The sequence below is a fragment of the Sinohyriopsis cumingii genome, chromosome 15, assembly GCF_028554795.1.
Source record: "Sinohyriopsis cumingii isolate HCF-2022 chromosome 15, ASM2855479v2, whole genome shotgun sequence".
NCBI classification, from domain to species: Eukaryota; Metazoa; Mollusca; class Bivalvia; order Unionida; family Unionidae; genus Sinohyriopsis; species Sinohyriopsis cumingii.
Genome location: NC_142975.1, coordinates 54,618,712 through 54,638,721, shown reverse-complemented (window position 1 = coordinate 54,638,721; position 20,010 = coordinate 54,618,712). Strand labels below are relative to the sequence as shown.

Sequence of the window (20,010 nt, the reverse complement as noted above, 5' to 3'; positions counted from 1 at the left end):
ATTTGTGTATTTGTAATACACAGTTACCTTTCATGCATTTGTATACTGTAATACATAGGTACCTTTCATGCATTTGTTTACTGTAATACACAGTTACCTTTCATGCATTTGTATACTGTAATACATAGGTACCTTTCATGCATTTGTGTACTTGTAATGCACAGTTACCTTTCATGCATTTGTGTACTGTAATACACAGGTACCTTTCATGCATTTGTGTACTTGTAATACACAGTTACCTTTCATGCATTTGTATACTGTAATACATAGGTACCTTTCATGCATTTGTGTACTGTAATACACAGGTACCTTTCATGCATTTTGTTTACTGTAATACACAGGTACCTTTCATGCATTTGTGTACTTGCAATACACAGGTACTTTTAATGCATTTGTGTACTTATAATACACAGGTACCTTTCATGCATTTGCATACTTGTAATGCACTGATACCTTTCTTGCATTTGTGTACTTGTAACACAGAGGTACTTTTAATGCATTTGTGTACTTGTAATGCACTGATACCTTTCTTGCATTTGTATGCTTGTAATACACAGGTACCTTTCATGTATTTATGTATTTGTAATACACAGGTTCCTTTCATGCATTTGTGTACTTGTAATACACAGGTACTTTTAATGCATTTGTGTACTTGTAACACAGAGATACTTTTAATGCATTTGTGTACTTGTAATGCACTGAAACCTTCCTTGCATTTGTATCCATGTAACACAGGGGTACATTCATCCATTTTGTATACGTGTATTGCACATTTACCTTTCAAGCATTTGTGTACTTGTAATACACAGGTACCTTTCATGCATTTGTGTACTTGTAATACACAGGTACCTTCCTTGCATTTGTGTACTTGTAATACACAGGTACCATTCATGCATTTGTGTACTTGTAATACACATGTACCTTCCTTGCATTTGTGTACTTGTAATACACAGGTACTTTGTACATAATAAGTCCTAAATTCTGTTTTAAGTTATTAGTAATGTCAGATAACAAATGCAAAATTCTGCTATAATCTGTTTATAATGTCACATAACAAATGCTAAATTCTGTTATAACTTATTAGTAATGTCACATAACAAATACTACATTCTGTTATAATCTATTAGCAATGTCACATAACAAATGCTAAATTATGCTATAATCTATTAGTAATGTCACATAACAAATGCTAAATTCTGTTATAATCTATTAGTAATGTCACATAACAAATGCTAAATTCTGTTATAACTTATTAGTAATGTCACAACAAATACTACATTCTGTTATAATCTATTAGTAATGTCAAATAACAAATGCTAAATTCTGTTATAATCTATTAGTAATGTCACATAACAAATGCTAAATTCTGTTATAATCTATTAGTAATATCACAAATTAATTCTGTTATAACTTATTAGTAATGTCACATAACCTGCTAAATTCTATTATAACTTATTAGTAATGTCACATAATAAATGCTAAATTATGCTGTAATCTATTAGTAATGTCACATAATAAATGCTAAATTCTGTTATAATCTATTAGTAATGTCACATAACAAATGCTAAATTCTGTTATAATCTATTAATAATGTCACATAACAAATGCTAAATTCTGTTATAACTTATTAGTAATGTCACAACAAATACTACATTCTGTTATAATCTATTAGTAATGTCAAATAACAAATGCTAAATTCTGTTATAATCTATTAGTAATGTCACATAACAAATGCTAAATTCTGTTATAACTTATTAGTAATGTCACATAACAGATGCTAAATTCTGTTATAATCTATTAGCAATGTCACATAACAAATGCTAAATTCTGTTATAATCTATTAGTAATGTCACATAACAAATACTACATTCTGTTATAATCTATTAGTAATGTCACATAACAAATGCTAAATTCTGTTATAATCTATTAATAATGTCACATAACAAATGCTAAATTATGTTATAATCTATTAGTAATGTCACATAACAAATGCTAAATTATGTTATAATCTATTAATAATGTCACATAACAAATGCTAAATTATGTTATAATCTATTAGTAATGTCACATAACAAATGCTAAATTATGTTATAATCTATTAATAATGTCACATAACAAATGCTAAATTATGTTATAATCTATTAGTAATGTCACATAACAAATGCTAAATTATGTTATAATCTATTAGTAATGTCACATAACAAATGCTAAATTCTATTATAATCTATTAGTAATGTCACATAACAAATGCTAAATTATGTTATAATCTATTAGTAATGTCACATAACAAATGCTAAATTATGTTATAATCTATTAGTAATGTCACATAACAAATGCTAAATTCTATTATAAACTGTTAGTAATGTCACATAACAAATGCTAAATTCTGTTATAATCTGTTAATAATGTCACATAATAAATGCTAAATTCTGTTATAATCTATTAATAATGTCACATAACAAATGCTAAATTCTGTTATATAGAGGATATTTGTTTGAAACCAGTGAATAACGGATATATTTCATCGAGTGGATGAAAAACTCAGTATTTTCACGAGTGGCAAAGCCACAAGTGAAAATGCTTGAGTTTTTCACCCACAAGATGAAATGTATCTGTTATTCACTCGTTTTAAGCAAATATTCTTTTTATTTTATGCTCACATTCGTTGGATACCGATAGTTTGTGACACAGTGAATTAGCAGATTTCTTGCTGTAATGTTAGTTGTTTACCGTACATGTTCTGCTGTGCTATGTGTACCTGCGCACAAAATTAGTTCCACATCAGATTGATGAAAATTAATTGATATTTCCAGAATAACAAACTACAAGTTTCAAGGATAACAGACAGGGATTATTAATCTGCTAATAATTAATTATTAATTTGCTAGGGTGCAAAATCAAAGGAAGGTAAGTATGATCTGACCCAAAAAAGTAGTTCCTGTAGTGAAAAAATATTGTTATTTTTTCACTGCAGTAAAATATCAATATTATTTTAATTAGAAAATCAAGTAATTCACTGCTTAGCATAAAATAAAATCTTTTAATAATGTCACATAACAAATGCTAAATTCTATTATAATCTATTAGTAATGTCACATGACAAATGCAAAATTCTGTTATACTGTATTAATAATGTCACATAACAAATGCTAAATTCTTTTATAATCTATTAGTAATGCCACATAATAAATTCTAAATCCTGTTATAATCTATTAGTAATATCACATAACAAATGCTAAATTCTGTTATAATCTATTATTAACATCACAAAATAAGTGCTAAATTCTTGTATAATCTATTAGTAATGTCACGTATAAATTCTGTTACAATCTATTAGTAATGCATTCATTTAGAATTTCACAAAATTATATATTTGCTTTTAAACTTTTAAGGCCAAACTCAAGAGAAATGAATGCAGAGTTGAAAAATTCATTCTTAGATAAATAATACAACATAATATTAAAACACTTATATGCATTAAGATTTGTGCGCAAAGTTACTTCTGTCTGTTACTTTTCTGACATTGGCTCTTTTTGTTTAAGCATACAATTTATACTAAAACACATTTTTTCTAAGATGAAAGATGCAAACAAAATTATTTTTAATGCTTTCAGCTAATAAGTATATATCATAAAGAGACTGATAGGATGCAGTTTAAAAAGTTAAAAACAAAATTGACAAGGAAAATACTACTTTAAAATGCTTACTAGATGATAGAATGTGTTTAGAAGTTAGCAGAACCCTGCTATAATGTGCATTGGTATAATATAAATTTGAATATAACTCTACTAAAAACATCAGCCAAGCTGAGACACAGGTTAAAATAACTTAGAAAAGTGTGAGATCTATTTAGAGTATTATAAGAATTATTTTGTACTCAGCAATGAACCAATTTTCATCAATCAGGATATTGAAATTTTGTTACACCTTACTGAAAACTGGTCAGTCTTACAAAAATAACCCAACTTCCTTACTGAGACAGACTCATCAGGGTTGGCAGGTCTGTTGCGGTACTGATTAGTCCCAACACAGATCTGCTGACACGTTATGTGCTGTTTGCATTTGGACTTGACTTTAAAGAGAATAATGGTAATTTCGTAATTAGGTGCTGTATTCAGGTGAAATTCTGGTGTGGTATTACTAAATAAATATACTGCTCCGGTGGCCTAGTGGTTAGAGCATCCACCTCAGATGCGGGAGGTGTGGGTTCGATCCCCATCCGAATCATACCAAAGATGGTATAACAGCTGCCTCACTAGGCGTTCAGCATTAAGAGGTTAGTGTTAGGACTGGTCGGCCTGGTGTCAGGATAATGTGACTGGGTGGGACATCATACTACATGTCTGTGGCATGATACCCCAGTGCTAGACATCATTATAAACTGCCACATTGCAGACATCATAGCGATATGACTGATTTTTTTAAAAGCTATGTTAAAAAATCCCAAATCACATCACATCACTAGATACATGTTGCCTGTGCCCTTCTATCATAGGATTCTCATTTTGCTTGTATTAACATATGGTGACCAGGGCTGAAAAATTAACTTTTCTTTCAGTTTTAGCATGATGTTATTTTCTGTTAAAAGCATCCTGCAATTTACTAATATTTCAGAATTATAACTAGCAAATTACAGTGTGACCCCGTGTTATAGCAGGGTCACACTTTACTAGTTTGGTTGCATCAGTTATAGCGAGGTCACACTGTACCGTTTTGGTTGCAACAGTCTCAAGCTCTGGTGATGCCATCATAGTGTGCATGGTTTGTAAGCATGACAATGCATCCCAGCCAGCAGTATCTCAGAACCCTTGTTTTAAAGCCTTGTTTGTTTTCAGGTCTGGGCTCAGGTACGATCACTCATGGAGAAGAATTCTAGTCTAGAAACTACCAAAAGGACCCTGGAAGATGAGATTGAAAAGGTTTCACGGCTTTTTTTCCCCAATCTAGAAGAATATATTATACATGTATAAAATGTTTTTCCTTTCAATTTAAATTTCTTCCTGATTATCCCCTAAGAAAGTTTTAAGAGGTTATGAAGTTTTGACCATTCGTTTGTGCATTCATTTGTTTTTTTGTGTGTTCATTTGTTTCTTTTTTCTTTTGTGTGTTCATTTGTAATTTTTGTTTTGTTTATTTCTTCATTTGTTCATTCATTATCTTCTACATTGCATTACCTCCTCAATATCTCAGACATTGCTTCACTTTACACTTTCAAAATTGTTATGTAGATGCATATTACAAAGAGTAACTCACCCCTATCAAAATTAGGTCAGTGTGACCTAATTTGCATGCATGAGGCACTTTTATATTTTCTGCTGTCCATTACACTCTCATTATCTTGAACTCTATTTCGCCTACACTCTCCTGAAAATTGGTATGCAGATACATATGAAAATGAAAGTTGCTCAGCCATACACATACTAGGTCAATATGATCTAATTTTCACTTTAACTTTACTGTGAATTATTTTATTTTAAACCAAATTTGGTATGCATATTTATATTAATGAGACCTCAAGAGTTTGATACCCTGCATTCCAAGACATGATTGACAGGAGTTATGCCCCCTGATTGCCCATTCTTGTGACTTCTAACAAAATTTGGCTTGTTACTTTGTACTGTTGAGAACCTGAGTAATATTTTCAGCATCCATAGGAGTCATGGTCCATGAATTCCCATCCCACAAAAATAGGTTTCCGCAGCATTAATTTTAACCAAATTTACCATGCACAGGCCTTATATTTTCCAGACCTTGAGTTAGTTTCATTTCTATCCTTCCATGTCCTTATCAATATGAGTTGTGGCCCTCCTGACTTTGATTTCTGCATTTGTTTGCAGTTTTTATATTGCTAAGACCTGGAATGAGTTGAATTTTCAGCTTTCTACATCCTCATTTCTAACAGTTATGGCCCTTGAATGTCCATTCTTCTGTCTTTATTTCCTAACACAGTTTCCTGTTAAATTCCCAGTTAAGCAAACTGCAGTTAGCAGAGCCCTTTTGATACACCTATCACTATTAGCTCTAGTTTTATTTAATTTAAAATTATTTTATGCTCAGTGGATAGTTTGTCAATAACAAACTTCAGTCCATGAGAAACACCTTTCATTGCACAAAGGAAGAGGTGAAGGATTTGTTTGGAATGAGCTCCATTGTAATTCACACATGCATTATTGTTTTCACAAAGATTTTTAGCAGGGGACAAACTGTTTGCCATGAATGGCTGAAAAAATACTTTAATCAGCAACAAAAAATAGCTGGCAAAAATAGTTATAATAAATTCAAATAAAATAATTAAACAGACATGTAACTTCTGTCAACAACACTGTATATGAGAGACTAACATTGTTACATCGTGTTTTAGTTTGCCACGACCAGTCGGCAGGCTGAGACTTCCTTTGCTCAGAAAGCACTGGGTCAGGAGGCCACACTAAAATCTCTGCAGAACCGAGCAGAAACGGCTGAAAAGAGGGTAGGTATTGTATAAAAAAAAGTTTATTTCACAAAATTGTTTTGATGTGTTTAAAGAGCATTGTCTGTGCTTCTATGATCTTCTTTTTTAATAGGAATTTTGTTGATGCACATATGGATTCATATTAATTATAATTAGTGTAACATCTGAATGGATTCCAGATGTATGCATCAACATATACTCTTGTACAGTTGTTCCTTACTGTAAAAAGCAATAACGCATCCCTAAGTGATTTACAGAAGCAAGGAATTCATTGTCATGAAGCACTCTGCCCATGTCTGTATGTTTTGGGATCCAGAGGTGTGGTCAGTGCCCTTTTTTCACCCAGTTTAGAAAGGTCTTCTGACCCAGATGAAATATACTGCTAGCTTAAATGGAGCTTGCATGTTATAAGCACATTTTGTTTTAAATACCCTGAACTTTGAAATAAATCAAATCTTGTGTCTTTTGATTTTCTACCTTTTGCATTATTGCATGAATCAGATATAACTGTATCACTGCTTTGATATATATACTGCTACCTCGATAACTTTTGCCTTGATAACTCGTGAACCTGCCTATAATGTCATGTCAGGTGTGCATCCGTTTTTTTTTCTCAAAGAAAATTAATTTTAAAAATGGCCATTAATTGTTGATATTTTAAGACAATCACAATCAGAATCGGTAAATGAGACCTTGATATTTTATTGCCGAAAATAGGTGTTAGGACCCATAAAGTAAGAATCAAGTTTGCGAAATACAAAAGTTTAAAAAGAATTATTATATTTTGTTAGATTTTATTGAAAAAATATTTTCTCAGTAAACTGTAAATAATCATGGCAAGCAAACAATGAAATATGCTGGTAAATGCTGACAGGTGGCAGCATTGAAAGAAATAAACACCAATTAAATATGTCTTGTCAGGTGAAATTCATGTTTTAAGCTTTTAATTCTGTTTTGATATAAACACAATAATCATGGCTTTTGCTCTTCTAATAAGAGTTGGCTAGCCATCTCTGTGAGAGAGATCCTAATAAAGTGCCAGTTTTGTTTTGATCTACAACTTGGAGAATTGTTTGTTGCATTGTAAAAATCAATTAAAAGAGACATGTTGTTTAATCATGTTAAGTATGTCTTTTATCAGATCTAGCCATGAGGTACAATAAAGTAGTTTAAAGGCATGCACGTTGATGGCATAATCTCTAATATGTCTCAAAATCAATCCATTTTACTGGACCAGATGAACATGGTTTCACTGCTTTGGTGGTTAGAGCATCTGTGCCAGATGTGGGAGGTAACAGGTTTGAATCCAGCCGAGTCATACCAGAGACTTATAAAAATGGTACTGGCAGCTGCCTCGCTTGGCACTCAGCAATAAGAATTAGTGTTGGGACTGGTCGACCTGGTGTCTGGATAATTTGACTGGGTTGGTCATGATGCTGCATGATGCCCCAGTGCTGGACATCACTATAGATTGCCACACTACAGACATCGTAGCGATATGGCTGAAACATTTTTAAAGCTACATTAAAAATAGAAATCACACACATACTGAACATGGTTTCAAATTGTATGTACTTGGCATCATTAATCAGTAATATATCTTAATCATTTGTAAATTTTATTGAGAAACTGCAAAAATTATTTTGTCCTCATTTGCATTTTTTTTGGAAAACTTTGTTTAGAGCCATTCATTTTGTTTTTGGCAGTGTTTAACCTTTGTGAATTCCTTTTTTTCCATTCCACTCTAACTAAATTATCTATCTTTGTATCTATCTATCTATCTATCTATCTATCTATCTATCTATCTATCTATCTATCTGTCTGTCTGTCTGTCTGTCTGTCTATCTGCCTGTTTGTCTTCCTATCAAGTGATAGAAGGTTAAAAATATGAAAACAAGACAAGTTTTGACATTGTTGTTTCTCAAGCTAAAAGTCTATCTTTTTGAAAAAATAAAAATCGTTTAATTTTAAAAATAAAACTGGAGTGTATATAATTTCAGCACAGAAAGCAATGATGTAATACACAATATGTTTAGCAGTACACATGTGAAGTGAATGGAAACTGTGCAGAATAATATTTTCACTGATATCTTCAATATAATTTGTCCTGAACTTAGAGGTAATTTATGAAGAAAAATAAACTACTGCATTATAAAGAGATATTTATTCACAGTTAATTTCAACACAATTATAAAACAAGAATTCAACAGTGGATGCCCCCACCCACGCTCTGCTCAGCATTAGAATTCTTCCATCAATTTCTGTCATTTATTGTTTTTTTAATAGATCCCTCTGTAACTTGTGCTCTCACTTATAGTATGCTAAGACCCCAAATTGCACCAGTTATCAAGGGAATGGTGTACCGCTTAACAGTGAATAGGCCTTGCATATCATGGCTTGTTCCTTGTGCATTAGTGTTGTATTAGGCCTTGTATGTGATGGCATATCCCTTGTTCAATATTGATATATCATATTAGCCATTGCATAGCATGGCATATCCCTTGTTAAGTATTGTTATATCATATTAGGCCCTGCATAGCATGGCATATCCCTTGTTAAGTATTGTTATATCATATTAGGCCCTGCATAGCATGGCATATCCCTTGTTAAGTATTGTTATATCATATTAGGCCTTGCATAGCATGGCATATCCCTTGTACACTATTGTTTTATAATATTTTTATTGGAAATAAATGGTGACTGCATTATCACAGTTGACTCAAACATCATTCTTCATCATAATTGTTGCTGTTTTATTATCATCATCATATTTATCACATATATTAAACATCATCATTATTTAATGTAAGATATTGCTCATATGTTGCACTCTATATCAGTTGAGCTTGCAAAATATATATTGGGATGCTGTGCCCTATATGTCCCAGAGATTCTTAAGAGCCATATTTCAGAATTAAAATCTTAAGTTTAATACTTAAACAGACTTCTTGAACAGTTCAAACTGTAATGTCTTGCAATGTTTGATTTTAGTTGAAAGGGTCTTAAAGGTTACAAATATATGCAGCATATTTTAAGAATTTAATGATTGCTACATACTCTCTTACAAGTCGAGTCGAACTGCAAATAGGATAGACCCACGTATGCCATCACATAATGTGCTGGCAGGTCCAAATCTATGCAGTTTGTTAGGTGTATTTAGCATAATAAACAGCAAAGATCCTGATTATTAAAATTTTCCCTTTCTCAGAACATTAATGTTTTAGAGTTCAAAATTTTCTGCAATATCACACTGCCTTCATCAGTGGCTACTGTTGATCATGTGACGTAAAATGGTCACATGATATGAGGAGACTGGTGTAGATGGGTGGTAATTCAAGCCCTCATTGTTGTTTAGTGTTGGCCTCCACTGTATTATTTTAATTGCCTCCTTCATCTTCATTTTGCATGTGTTATCCTCAGATGCAATGACCTTGGTCTCATTGGGAAAAATAGAATGTCCCATTTTTGTTACATTGTTCAGGTGTTGCTGAAGACTCTCTGCTTATGTGGTCCTTAATACTTATTTCTAAGTCTCTGCCTGCCTCATCAATTTAGTCATTCTCACATTTGATAAACCACACTACATTTTTTCAAACTGTCTGTTTTGTCCTTTACACATGTAAGTTGTTCTTTTAAAGAATTGTATGGCTTGTGGTATGTATTAGTCCCATGTTGTCTGAATACTCTAGGTAGGACTTATGTACAGCAGGTATATAACATACTGAGGTTGGTTTTATTTGGGCCACCACTGGTTTTATTTGGACCACATTGGGCCACCACTGGTTTTATTTGCTGTTGTTTTCTTTTTCTCTGGGAATTTGAAAATCCACTGTGGATAGCCATTTAATTGAAGTTCAGCTTTCACATGCTCTCCTTTAATTTGTTCTTTCTCATCAGTAACTAGTGAGTAGCTTGGTGCAATAAAGAGCTCACTACTGACCTCTTGTGCTCCAAATGATGATTGGAAAAATGTTACGATACTAGTCCTTGTGACTTGGTTTTCTATACACAGTGACCCTTTGTGTCATGTGACCATTATGTCACATTATCAGCAGTTGTCACTGATGAGGGCTGTGTCGTATTGCTGAAAGTTTTGAACTAAAAGACATTTATGCTCTGAGTAAGGGAAATTTTTAATCATAGTGATTTAAGCAGAGCAAGGAAGCATCATTTTCATTTGTAACATAGACCCTGATCTGCCAGCATATTATGTGATGACAGATCAGGGTCTGCATTGTATGTAATCATACTCAGTTTATAAGTGAATATATATGGTATACATTCATTTGTAGTTTTGCTAAAATATCTTTTTTTAATGTGGGTTTAGTGTCCTTGGCAGGTTCAGGTAAACATAGAAACTATCTGAAGTCTAGAAAGTGTGTCTTAAAAGTTGAGTGTAGTGATATTGCTGATAACTGACATTTAGACTTGTAAAAATTAATGTAGGTTTTCAAAATTTGACCATGATTAATATTAATTTCCAAGGTATAGATCCCATGAAAGCCAACCTGTTCTTTAACACATTTTCATCAATTTTGAATTTTGCATAAAGGCTTATTCATTAGGTAATAAATGTTTATATTATCAGCATAAATTGGGTCATAAATGTTTATATCTGAATTATCAGCATAAATATTTGACAAATCAAAGAAAGAAAAATAGCATGTACTAGATAGAACCACCAGACGTTTGTAGCAATTCACACTCTTTTGCCCAATATGCAGTCAAACCTGTGTATAACAACTACTCAGTGGGCCATCTAGAGGTTGTTTGTATGAGCAAGTGGTCTTTATATACAGGCAAACTTGTGTATAACAACTACTCAGCAAGCCATCAAGAGGTGGTTTGCATGAGCAAGTGGTCTTTATATACAGGCAAACATGTATAACAACCACTCATTTGGACATCTAAAGGTGTTTGATGTGAGCAAGTGGTCTTTATGGACAGATGAATATCTATTGGTTGATGTATAAATTGTACTAGTGCTGAAACTAACATTCAGATATTCAAATAAGAATACATTTGGAAAATATTCAAACCTGAATTTGTTATTTTAGCATTCATTTCATCAATTATATATGAACATGTTCACTCAAATGCATCTTGTGTGAGCATTCAGCCTTGCAACAGACTTATATGATATGTAATGTCTTTTAGAGATGACACTTTTCATAATGTGCATAAATGCTGATTCAGTTACCATGGCAACCTGAAAATAGACATGGAGACACCATGCAGCATTATATGGGAATGCTTTGATGTGTGTTTCCCAGAACAAAAAAGAGAACAATGCAAACTTCTAGATAGATGCCACTGAAGTTTTGATAAGTAAATGCTTCATATACAAGTTGAGCATTCTTGAGGTTTGCTATTGAGGTCGTTATTTAGAAATACCATTAAAACTTGAGGTTTGCTATTGAGGTCTTTATTTAGAAATACCATTAAAACTTGAGGTTTGCTATTGGTATCTTTTTTTTTAGAAGTACTATTAAAACTTCAGGTTTGCTATTAGGTCTTTTTTTAGAAATACCATTAAAACTTAAAGCTTGCTATTGATATCATTTTTTTAGAAGTACTATTAAACTTGATGTTTGCTATTAGGGTTTTCTTTTAGAAGTACATACACCATGAAGGTTTGTTATTGAGGTCAATTTTTAGAAGTGTCATTAAAACTTGAGCTTTATTATGAGTTTTTTTTTAATAAGTACATGTACCATGAAAATTTTAGGTTTGCTATTGATATCATTTATTTAGAAGTGCCATTAAAACTTGAGGTTTGCTATTGATATCATTTATTTAGAAGTGCCATTAAAACTTGAGGTTTGCTATTGATATCATTTTTAGAAGTGCATCTACCATGAAAACATAACATTTGCTATTGATATCATTTTTAGAAGTTCCATTAAAACTTGAGGTTTGTTACTGAGGTCTTGTTTTAGAAGTTTGTGTACTATGAAAACTTTAGGTTTACAGTTGAGGCCCTATTCAACCATTCATAACTATTTTTAATTACATTTGATTAAATCAAGACGGGATGGCCAAACACAAAAACATCAGGCACAGCTTTCGTGTAACATCTCTTCCTTGAGTAGACATCATATTGGGAAGAAATACTTCAGAATAGCTTGGTTTTAAAGCAGTTGTCCATGCATTTGCAACTATTCAGTGGAGATAATAAATTTTAAGTGAGTAGAGAAATATGGATTCTAGTTGAAATGTTTTGTAAAACATGAAGGCCAGGTTTAAATAAGAGGGTCTGCAGCAACATTTGGAAGCAGTGACAGTGTAATTATTAATAGTTCTAAATTGTATGCTGTATAATTATTACCAGTAATAGTTCTAAATTTCATGCTGTATTATTGCAAGTTGCAGACAAAAAATGCACCTTGTTTTACGTGTTAATGTTATCCTCAGCAAGCTGAAAATATACTTACACAATAATTAATGATCTTGGTTACACTTGTTTCACCCATGTATGAAAATAGTCCTGAGAAGATGCCAAAGAATTACCTCCCATGCCTTCTTCATTTTCATTGGCTAATTATGCAGATACAACAGGGCAGAGTCTATGGGTGTGAATGGACCTGCATTCTGCAAAGGAAAAAATATCTTTTTAAAATATACATGCATGTGTGTTTAACTGTCACCTACTGTGTTTTTGTCTTAGAAGGATTACATAGCTTGATGAATAAGCATTATGGAAGATGAGAGAAATCTGTATACCAGTCAGATGTATTGCAATTGTTCAGACATTTTGTGATCAAATCTTTTTTTTCTTCAGATTTAGCCTATATTTATGGTGTTGGTAAATAATCAATGAGGATATCACAACAGATATTCAGATACAAATCCAATACAAACTGCAAATATTCAAATAGCAAAATCAGGTATTCATTTCAGCACTAATTGAACCTATCTTAGTTTTATAAACAGGTGGTCCCCAAAAGCATGTCATCACCATGTCAGGTTTGACTGTATCTAATTGTTCTTTCCTTTTCAATTCATTGGTTTTATTGGTCCCACCTGTATTGCTGCCCCATATATACCTAAATGCATGTTCCCTCTTTCTCTAGGCTTTCATGGTCAAACCCTTTATACATAAAGTAAGTAGCTGATGCCAATTAATATATTAATAGTCTGATTTGAAGTAGAAACCATATTGACTGTTATCTATGTTGTGTAGAAAGCTCTCCCTTCTTATAGATATAGAATAATGCATGGCTTTTCCCAATGAAATTATAACATTAACCTGTGTTACCCAGCAGTCTTCACTGTAATTGGTCATAAAAGATATTTAAAAACTTCAGTATTACCATATTTCTCAGTTGATTAACCCATCCCCAGCTTCTACATTCTTTGGCCAAATTTTTATCTAAGAAAGTCCTGTCCATCAATAAACCCACCACATACTTTTCGTCACGTCTATTAAGTGTGCCCCAAGACTTTTCATAGGAAATTACTGTAACACAGTCTAGCTTCATTAGTCAAACATAAAACAGTAATAGTTTAGCTTCATTAGCCCAGCCAAAGCAAACATGCTGTAATACAGTCCAATTTCATTAGCCAACCCAAACCGATCATGCTGCAATAGTTTCATTAGCCCAGCCAAAGCAAACATGCTGTAATAGTTTCATTAGCCCAGCCATACCAAAAATCTGTAATACAGAGAAGTTTCATTAGTCCAACGCAAACCATCCCTATATGTAAAGGCAGATTAACCCAATTGTCTGATAACTAATTATAAATTTAATGAAAGACTTGCAGTTACTTTATCCCCTTTTAAGGTGTCCTGTAATAGTAGTCAAGTAAAGGGAAGCTAAATACACAAAACTTGACTGTTCTTGAGATTATGAGGGCTGAAGAAAAAAATTGATGAAATAAATTTTGAAACTGGTTCAATATCTTTAACTTCATGTATACTTATTAAAAATAATCAATTGCATCATGTTCCATAGATAATAATTGGGATTATCTTCTGCTTTGTAATAGAGATCCTTACTGGAAAATTCCTCAGAGCAAATTGATATCTTTAAATAACACTGTCTTATGCACAACATGTGCATTTTAGACACAAATGATACACATGCTGATTATTTTTAAAAATGTTAGATGTTGAATCATAGAATTTCTAAAACCACTTCATGTTCAGTTCTGCATCATGAATATGAATATGAGTCATAAAATGTGTTCCCTAATTATAATCACCCTGCCATCCATCACCCCTCCCAGCCCTCAGCCTCCAACCCAACCCCAATACTGCTGCCCCTCTTATGACACCAGTATAAGTTTAAGTCGAGTTTAATAATTTAAATTATGTTTTATTTTTGTAGCTTCATTTATTTCACTTGATTACTGTACATACTTGCTTGGAAGTTGAGAACAACTGCAAACTGCATAGACCCGTATCTGCTGCCACATATTGCACTGGCAGATCTATGTCTATGAAGTTTGTTATGAGTAATCAGAAGCACAAACAACATAGACCAGATAAGGGTCTATATTGTTTGCAGGGGAACTGAACTTATAAGTGAGTATATACAGTAGCTGTAGGCTGTTGAGTTACATTAATTAGTCTGTTTTGCACTGTTTTTGGCATATTCTTGTTTGAATACTTCTCAGTATAAAGCACCACACTTACAAACAGGTCACTCCTATGGCTTCCGTGTATAGCATTATAAAGAGGGGCACTGTAATTAGGGAGAGCTTTGTTGCCTAATGTGCCATCAGTTGCCATTGATTGCCAGATATCATGGACCTGAACATGTAATGATGTACCATTAAACTTGTTTGTTCATAAACACTGTTATATCAAGGATTACAGTTTTCTTGTCCTACACGTTTAGCTTGACCTTCATGAACCTGTCCATTTGACCTTTAAAAAGCATAGACACAAGGGCTGAGTTCACTTGGAGATAAGGTATTTGCATCATGCATACTGGATGCACACAAGATGACTTGTCCAAATTAGATTTTGCATGTACACCCATCCAAATGTATATACTATACTTGCTTAAAAGTTGATTCCAGCCGCAAACTGCATAGACCCAGATCTACTGTGGCGTAATGTTCTGGCAGTCTGGGTCTCTGTGGTTTTGTTATGAATAATGGATAGAACTAGCAATATAAACCCTTATTGTGTGGTGCACTATGCAATGGCAGACTTGGGTCTGTGTTGTCTACAGCAGGACTTGACTTGCGCGTAGTATGTACAGTATTTTGCAAGTGAACTTGGTTCTTGTCTGCTAAAGTTAAAACTGACAGGTCATTTTGGTCAAGCTGCTGTTGATGTAGTGAAACCTCTGTATAATGGACACTCGTGGCTGCATCTGACTGCAAATTCCAAAAAATTAATTGATGACCCACTAAGAAATGAAACCTGCATATACACATCACATCACATTGTCAAAATAATCACTGCAGATTTCATATTTTTACACTCTGGTTGTGAATTCCGTCCATCACTTTTCATAGGCATTTGACTGACAAAGACTGACAGTAAAACTAAACAGGTCACACTCCTTTATGCAATTTCATATTAACGACAGCAACAATGATAACCAGTCATACCATATGCAGACAGACAGCTTCACAAGAGCTAATTTGTAAATATGATGACTATTTCCTTTAATTTGGCCAGATTGATAAATTAAAGTGGTACCTTCCAAGTGAAATGTCTGAAGAAGCTTCTCTCTCATTAGCCAGTCCACCTTTGGAACCAAATTTAAAATGGAATATTGGGAAAGAAATTATAGTGTAGTAAAGTCAGCAGCATATATATCATCATCATCATCATTATCATCATCATCATCATCATCATGACTTGCTGCCATCAGGAAAGAACATTGTCACAGTAAAACTGTTGTTTGTGACTCATGCAGGACTGTGTTAGAACATAATTGCAATATTAGACTCATTTATGACTGTACTACAGACTAATGTTGTTTACCTAATGCATGACAACTACAAATTAATGGTAATTTTAGATTCACACAGGACTGCAACAGAGTAATGGTAATTTTAGATTCATGCAGGATAACTACAGATTAATGGTATTTTAGACTCACACAGGACTACAACAGGGTAATAGTAATTTTAGACTCACACAGGACTACAACAGGGTAATGGTAATTTTAGATTCACACAGGACTACAACAAGGTAATGGTTATTTTACACTCACACAGGACTACAACAGAGTAATGGTAATTTTAGACTCACAGGACTACAACAGAGTAATGGTAATTTTAGACTCACAGGACTACAACAGGGTAATGGTCATTTTAGACTCACACAGGACTACAACAGGGTAATGGTTATTTTACACTCACACAGGACTACAACAGAGTAATGGTAATTTTAGACTCACGGGATTACAACAGAGTAATGGTAATTTTAGACTCACACAGGACTACAACAGAGTAATGGTAATTTTAGACTCACACAGGACTACAACAGAGTAATGGTAATTTTAGACTCACACAGGACTACAATAGGGTAATGGTAATTTTAGACTCACACAGGACTACAATAGGGTAATGGTTATTTTAGACTCACACAGGACTACAGGGGCCCCGAGTGGCCGAGTGGTCTAAAACGCTCTTCGTTACGGATCACTGCCATCTCACCTCTGTCTGTGGTGGTTCGAGTCTAAGATTCAGCCAATGTGGGCATGTGAGAAAGCTTGCCAGTAGCTTCTCGTGGGTCGGTGGTTCTTTCCGGGGTTTTCCGGGTTCTTCCTCCACCATTAATACTGGCCGCCATATATAGCCTATCGTGCTGAAAAATGGCGTTAAACCCCACAACAACAACAACAACAACAGGACTACAACAGAGTAATGGTAATTTTAGAGTCATGCAGGACAACTACAGATTAATGGTAATTTTATTCTCATGCCATCAGAATCTTAACATATTTCCTCAAAAACATTTCAAGGGGCCATTGACCCCATATCCCAGAAATTTAAATTGAACCCTGTTTAAGGGAGAAAAACATCTGTTTTTTATGAGCAGGTGTCCTTCTTAAAAGGTAACACTAATTCTTATAAGCAAGTGTCCATTACATAGATGTGTCCGATAAGATAGGTATCACTGGATATTATTGATTGACTAGAAAGTTTGTATGGTGCATTTCATACTCCAGGTTTAGGTCCATGATAGCAAATTCAGGTGGCTGGCCCAAAGAAATAACCCGTAAACTCATTATCTGTGTACAATGTAAACAGGGTTTAATTCCTTTAGCGGCTTGAAATACTTTTGTATGAATTCTACATGATCATTCTTTTACCAGTGATTTTTATATAAATGCAAACAAGAGCTTATTTTTCTCACTTTTGAAACATTTGTGGGTAATAAAAATGTTGTAATATTGGGGGTTTTGTTACAATGAATTATATCTTGGCAACACATTCAGTAAAATAATCATCAGATTGGTTTCTTATTCTCAAAGAAGATTAATTTCAAACATATACTAGATTGAAAGTATATTGAATATACCAGTACAGTACATTTACCATAAATGATCATTCATGTTATGACTAATGCCTACACCAAGCATGACAGCTGAGTCAGTCAGTACAATTTTTTAAAATTGTTATGGTGTAAGGCCAAAAAGTTTATCTACAGGCAAACTCTTTTCTAAAATTAGAAAAGCCACCTGACCTCACAGATATTGACCCTTGTTTGTACACAGAGACATTGCTTCTAGCCATTTCATCTATATATCATTTTCCCCATGCTTAAATTTATTTTATGTACTCTGCCCATTTGCATGTACATGTACCGTATCACATTTCTTTAGCTTGACCTTCACCTTGCATCACCATATTTAATTTGCATGATGGGATAGGAGACATGCTGCCATGGTAACAAATTGTTGATTTTATTCATGCATGGATAATTTTAATGTGGAAATTGGGTATGGTTTTTACAGTGTTTGTATTTTCCTTTTTTGTGATGTTAGTGATTTGTTGATGTATGCCATTACTCTTACTCATAATGTGGAATGTGTATGTAAATGTTTTTTCCATGCATGATAGTTTACGCATGCATTTTGATACTTGTAATTTTGAATTCCATGCATAAAATTAAATATGAACATTATACAGTGAAACATTGAAAATATGACGAGTTTAGCACTTTTTGCATTACAACAAAGATTATAATTTTTTATGTTCTGTTTTAGGTCTTTTTGACTCGGTCACATTCATTTTATTATCAAAAAACATACGAGCCAAGATGCCCTTGGATGTGTAAGGTATCAAACAATTTTCCTGCAAATTGTCAGTGAATAGATAAAGAAAAAAATTAAGTGTTATAAAAATTACAGACAGTGCTATAACTGAAAAAGTTAAAAGATTTGATAAAAGAATTATCAAATTCCATGACCTGTTACCCCGGCACATGAATTGCCTAACACATATGCCCATTTAAAACCAAACCATCAAAAGCTTGAAACATTATTTGAATTATTCCATTCTACAAATGAATAAATATCACGCCTTTTAGGAGTTCCAAGACCTCTTAATAGGTTTCATCGCTACCTTAAATTGGTTAAGTAATACAAAGGTCAGATAGCTTGACCATCTAGTATGACCAACAACCATGATCTCAGTGAGTAAAAACCTGAAGTTTACCATGGAACAAAGTTTAGAAACTTATGCTATTTTGGATCCAAACACTTTCCAGTCCTACAATATACCCTTGATACTTGGTTATACGCGATTGCAGACTGTGTCTGTCCAGTGATGGTGCATCTTTGTCTGTCCAATGATAGCAGACTGCGTCAGTCCAGTGATGGCAGGCTGTGTCTATCCAGTGATGGCAGATCTGTGTCTGTCCAATAATTGCAGACTGTCGGTCCAATGATGGCAGACTGTCTGTCCAGTGATGGTACATCTGTGTCTGTCCATTGATAGCAGACTGTGTCTGTCCAGTGATGGTACATCTGTGTCTGTCCAATGATAGCAGACTGTGTCTGTCCAGTGATGGTACATCTGTGTCTGTCCAATGATAGCAGACTGTGTCTGTCCAGTGATGGTAGACTGTGTCTGTCCAGTGATGGCATATCCGTGTCTGTCCAATTTGATGTGGGACTCATCTTATACATATATACAGTACCCGTATTTAGCCATTACATTAAAAAAAATCTCAAACTCAGTTTTCTTATATCCAATTGGCTAATGCCCAATCACCAATCAAAGCATTAAATTTTGAACAGAATTGTAGTTTGTGTCAGATTTTGGGATAATTTCTATGCAAGGTCTAAGAATTTTAAAAAATATCTTCACTGTGCGTACAGTCCAGTGAACTCAATAAACATTAGGTGGGAAAAGCAGCTGATAATATTGGCTTGAGTTCCATGCTGGCAATTTTCAGAGAAAATACTCAGTTATGGTTTTCAGGGTGTTTTTTTATTTTAGAATTTATTAAAATACATAAAAACCTTGTGCTTCAAAGTGGTTCTACTTTGGGTGATGGTAAAAGTAAATGCATGTATTTTAAACTTAGATGATGGTAAAAGGTAATTCACAAATAATTTCTTTTTACATTTTTTGGTTCTTGG

General features: G+C 33.5%; 1 protein-coding gene across 3 annotated transcripts in view; it reads left to right on the top strand.

Moving 5' to 3' along the window:
- LOC149781823 (uncharacterized) overlaps positions 1 to 20,010 on the top strand; it is a 236,258-nt gene that overhangs the window by 143,763 nt on the left and 72,485 nt on the right. For all 3 annotated transcript variants that reach the window (XM_089935998.1, XM_089935997.1, XM_089935999.1), the window contains exons 19-20: positions 4,836 to 4,919; positions 6,362 to 6,469. In XM_089935998.1, coding sequence (XP_089792124.1) covers positions 4,836 to 4,919; positions 6,362 to 6,469 — 192 coding nt within the window. The remainder of the gene's footprint in view (positions 1 to 4,835; positions 4,920 to 6,361; positions 6,470 to 20,010) is intronic.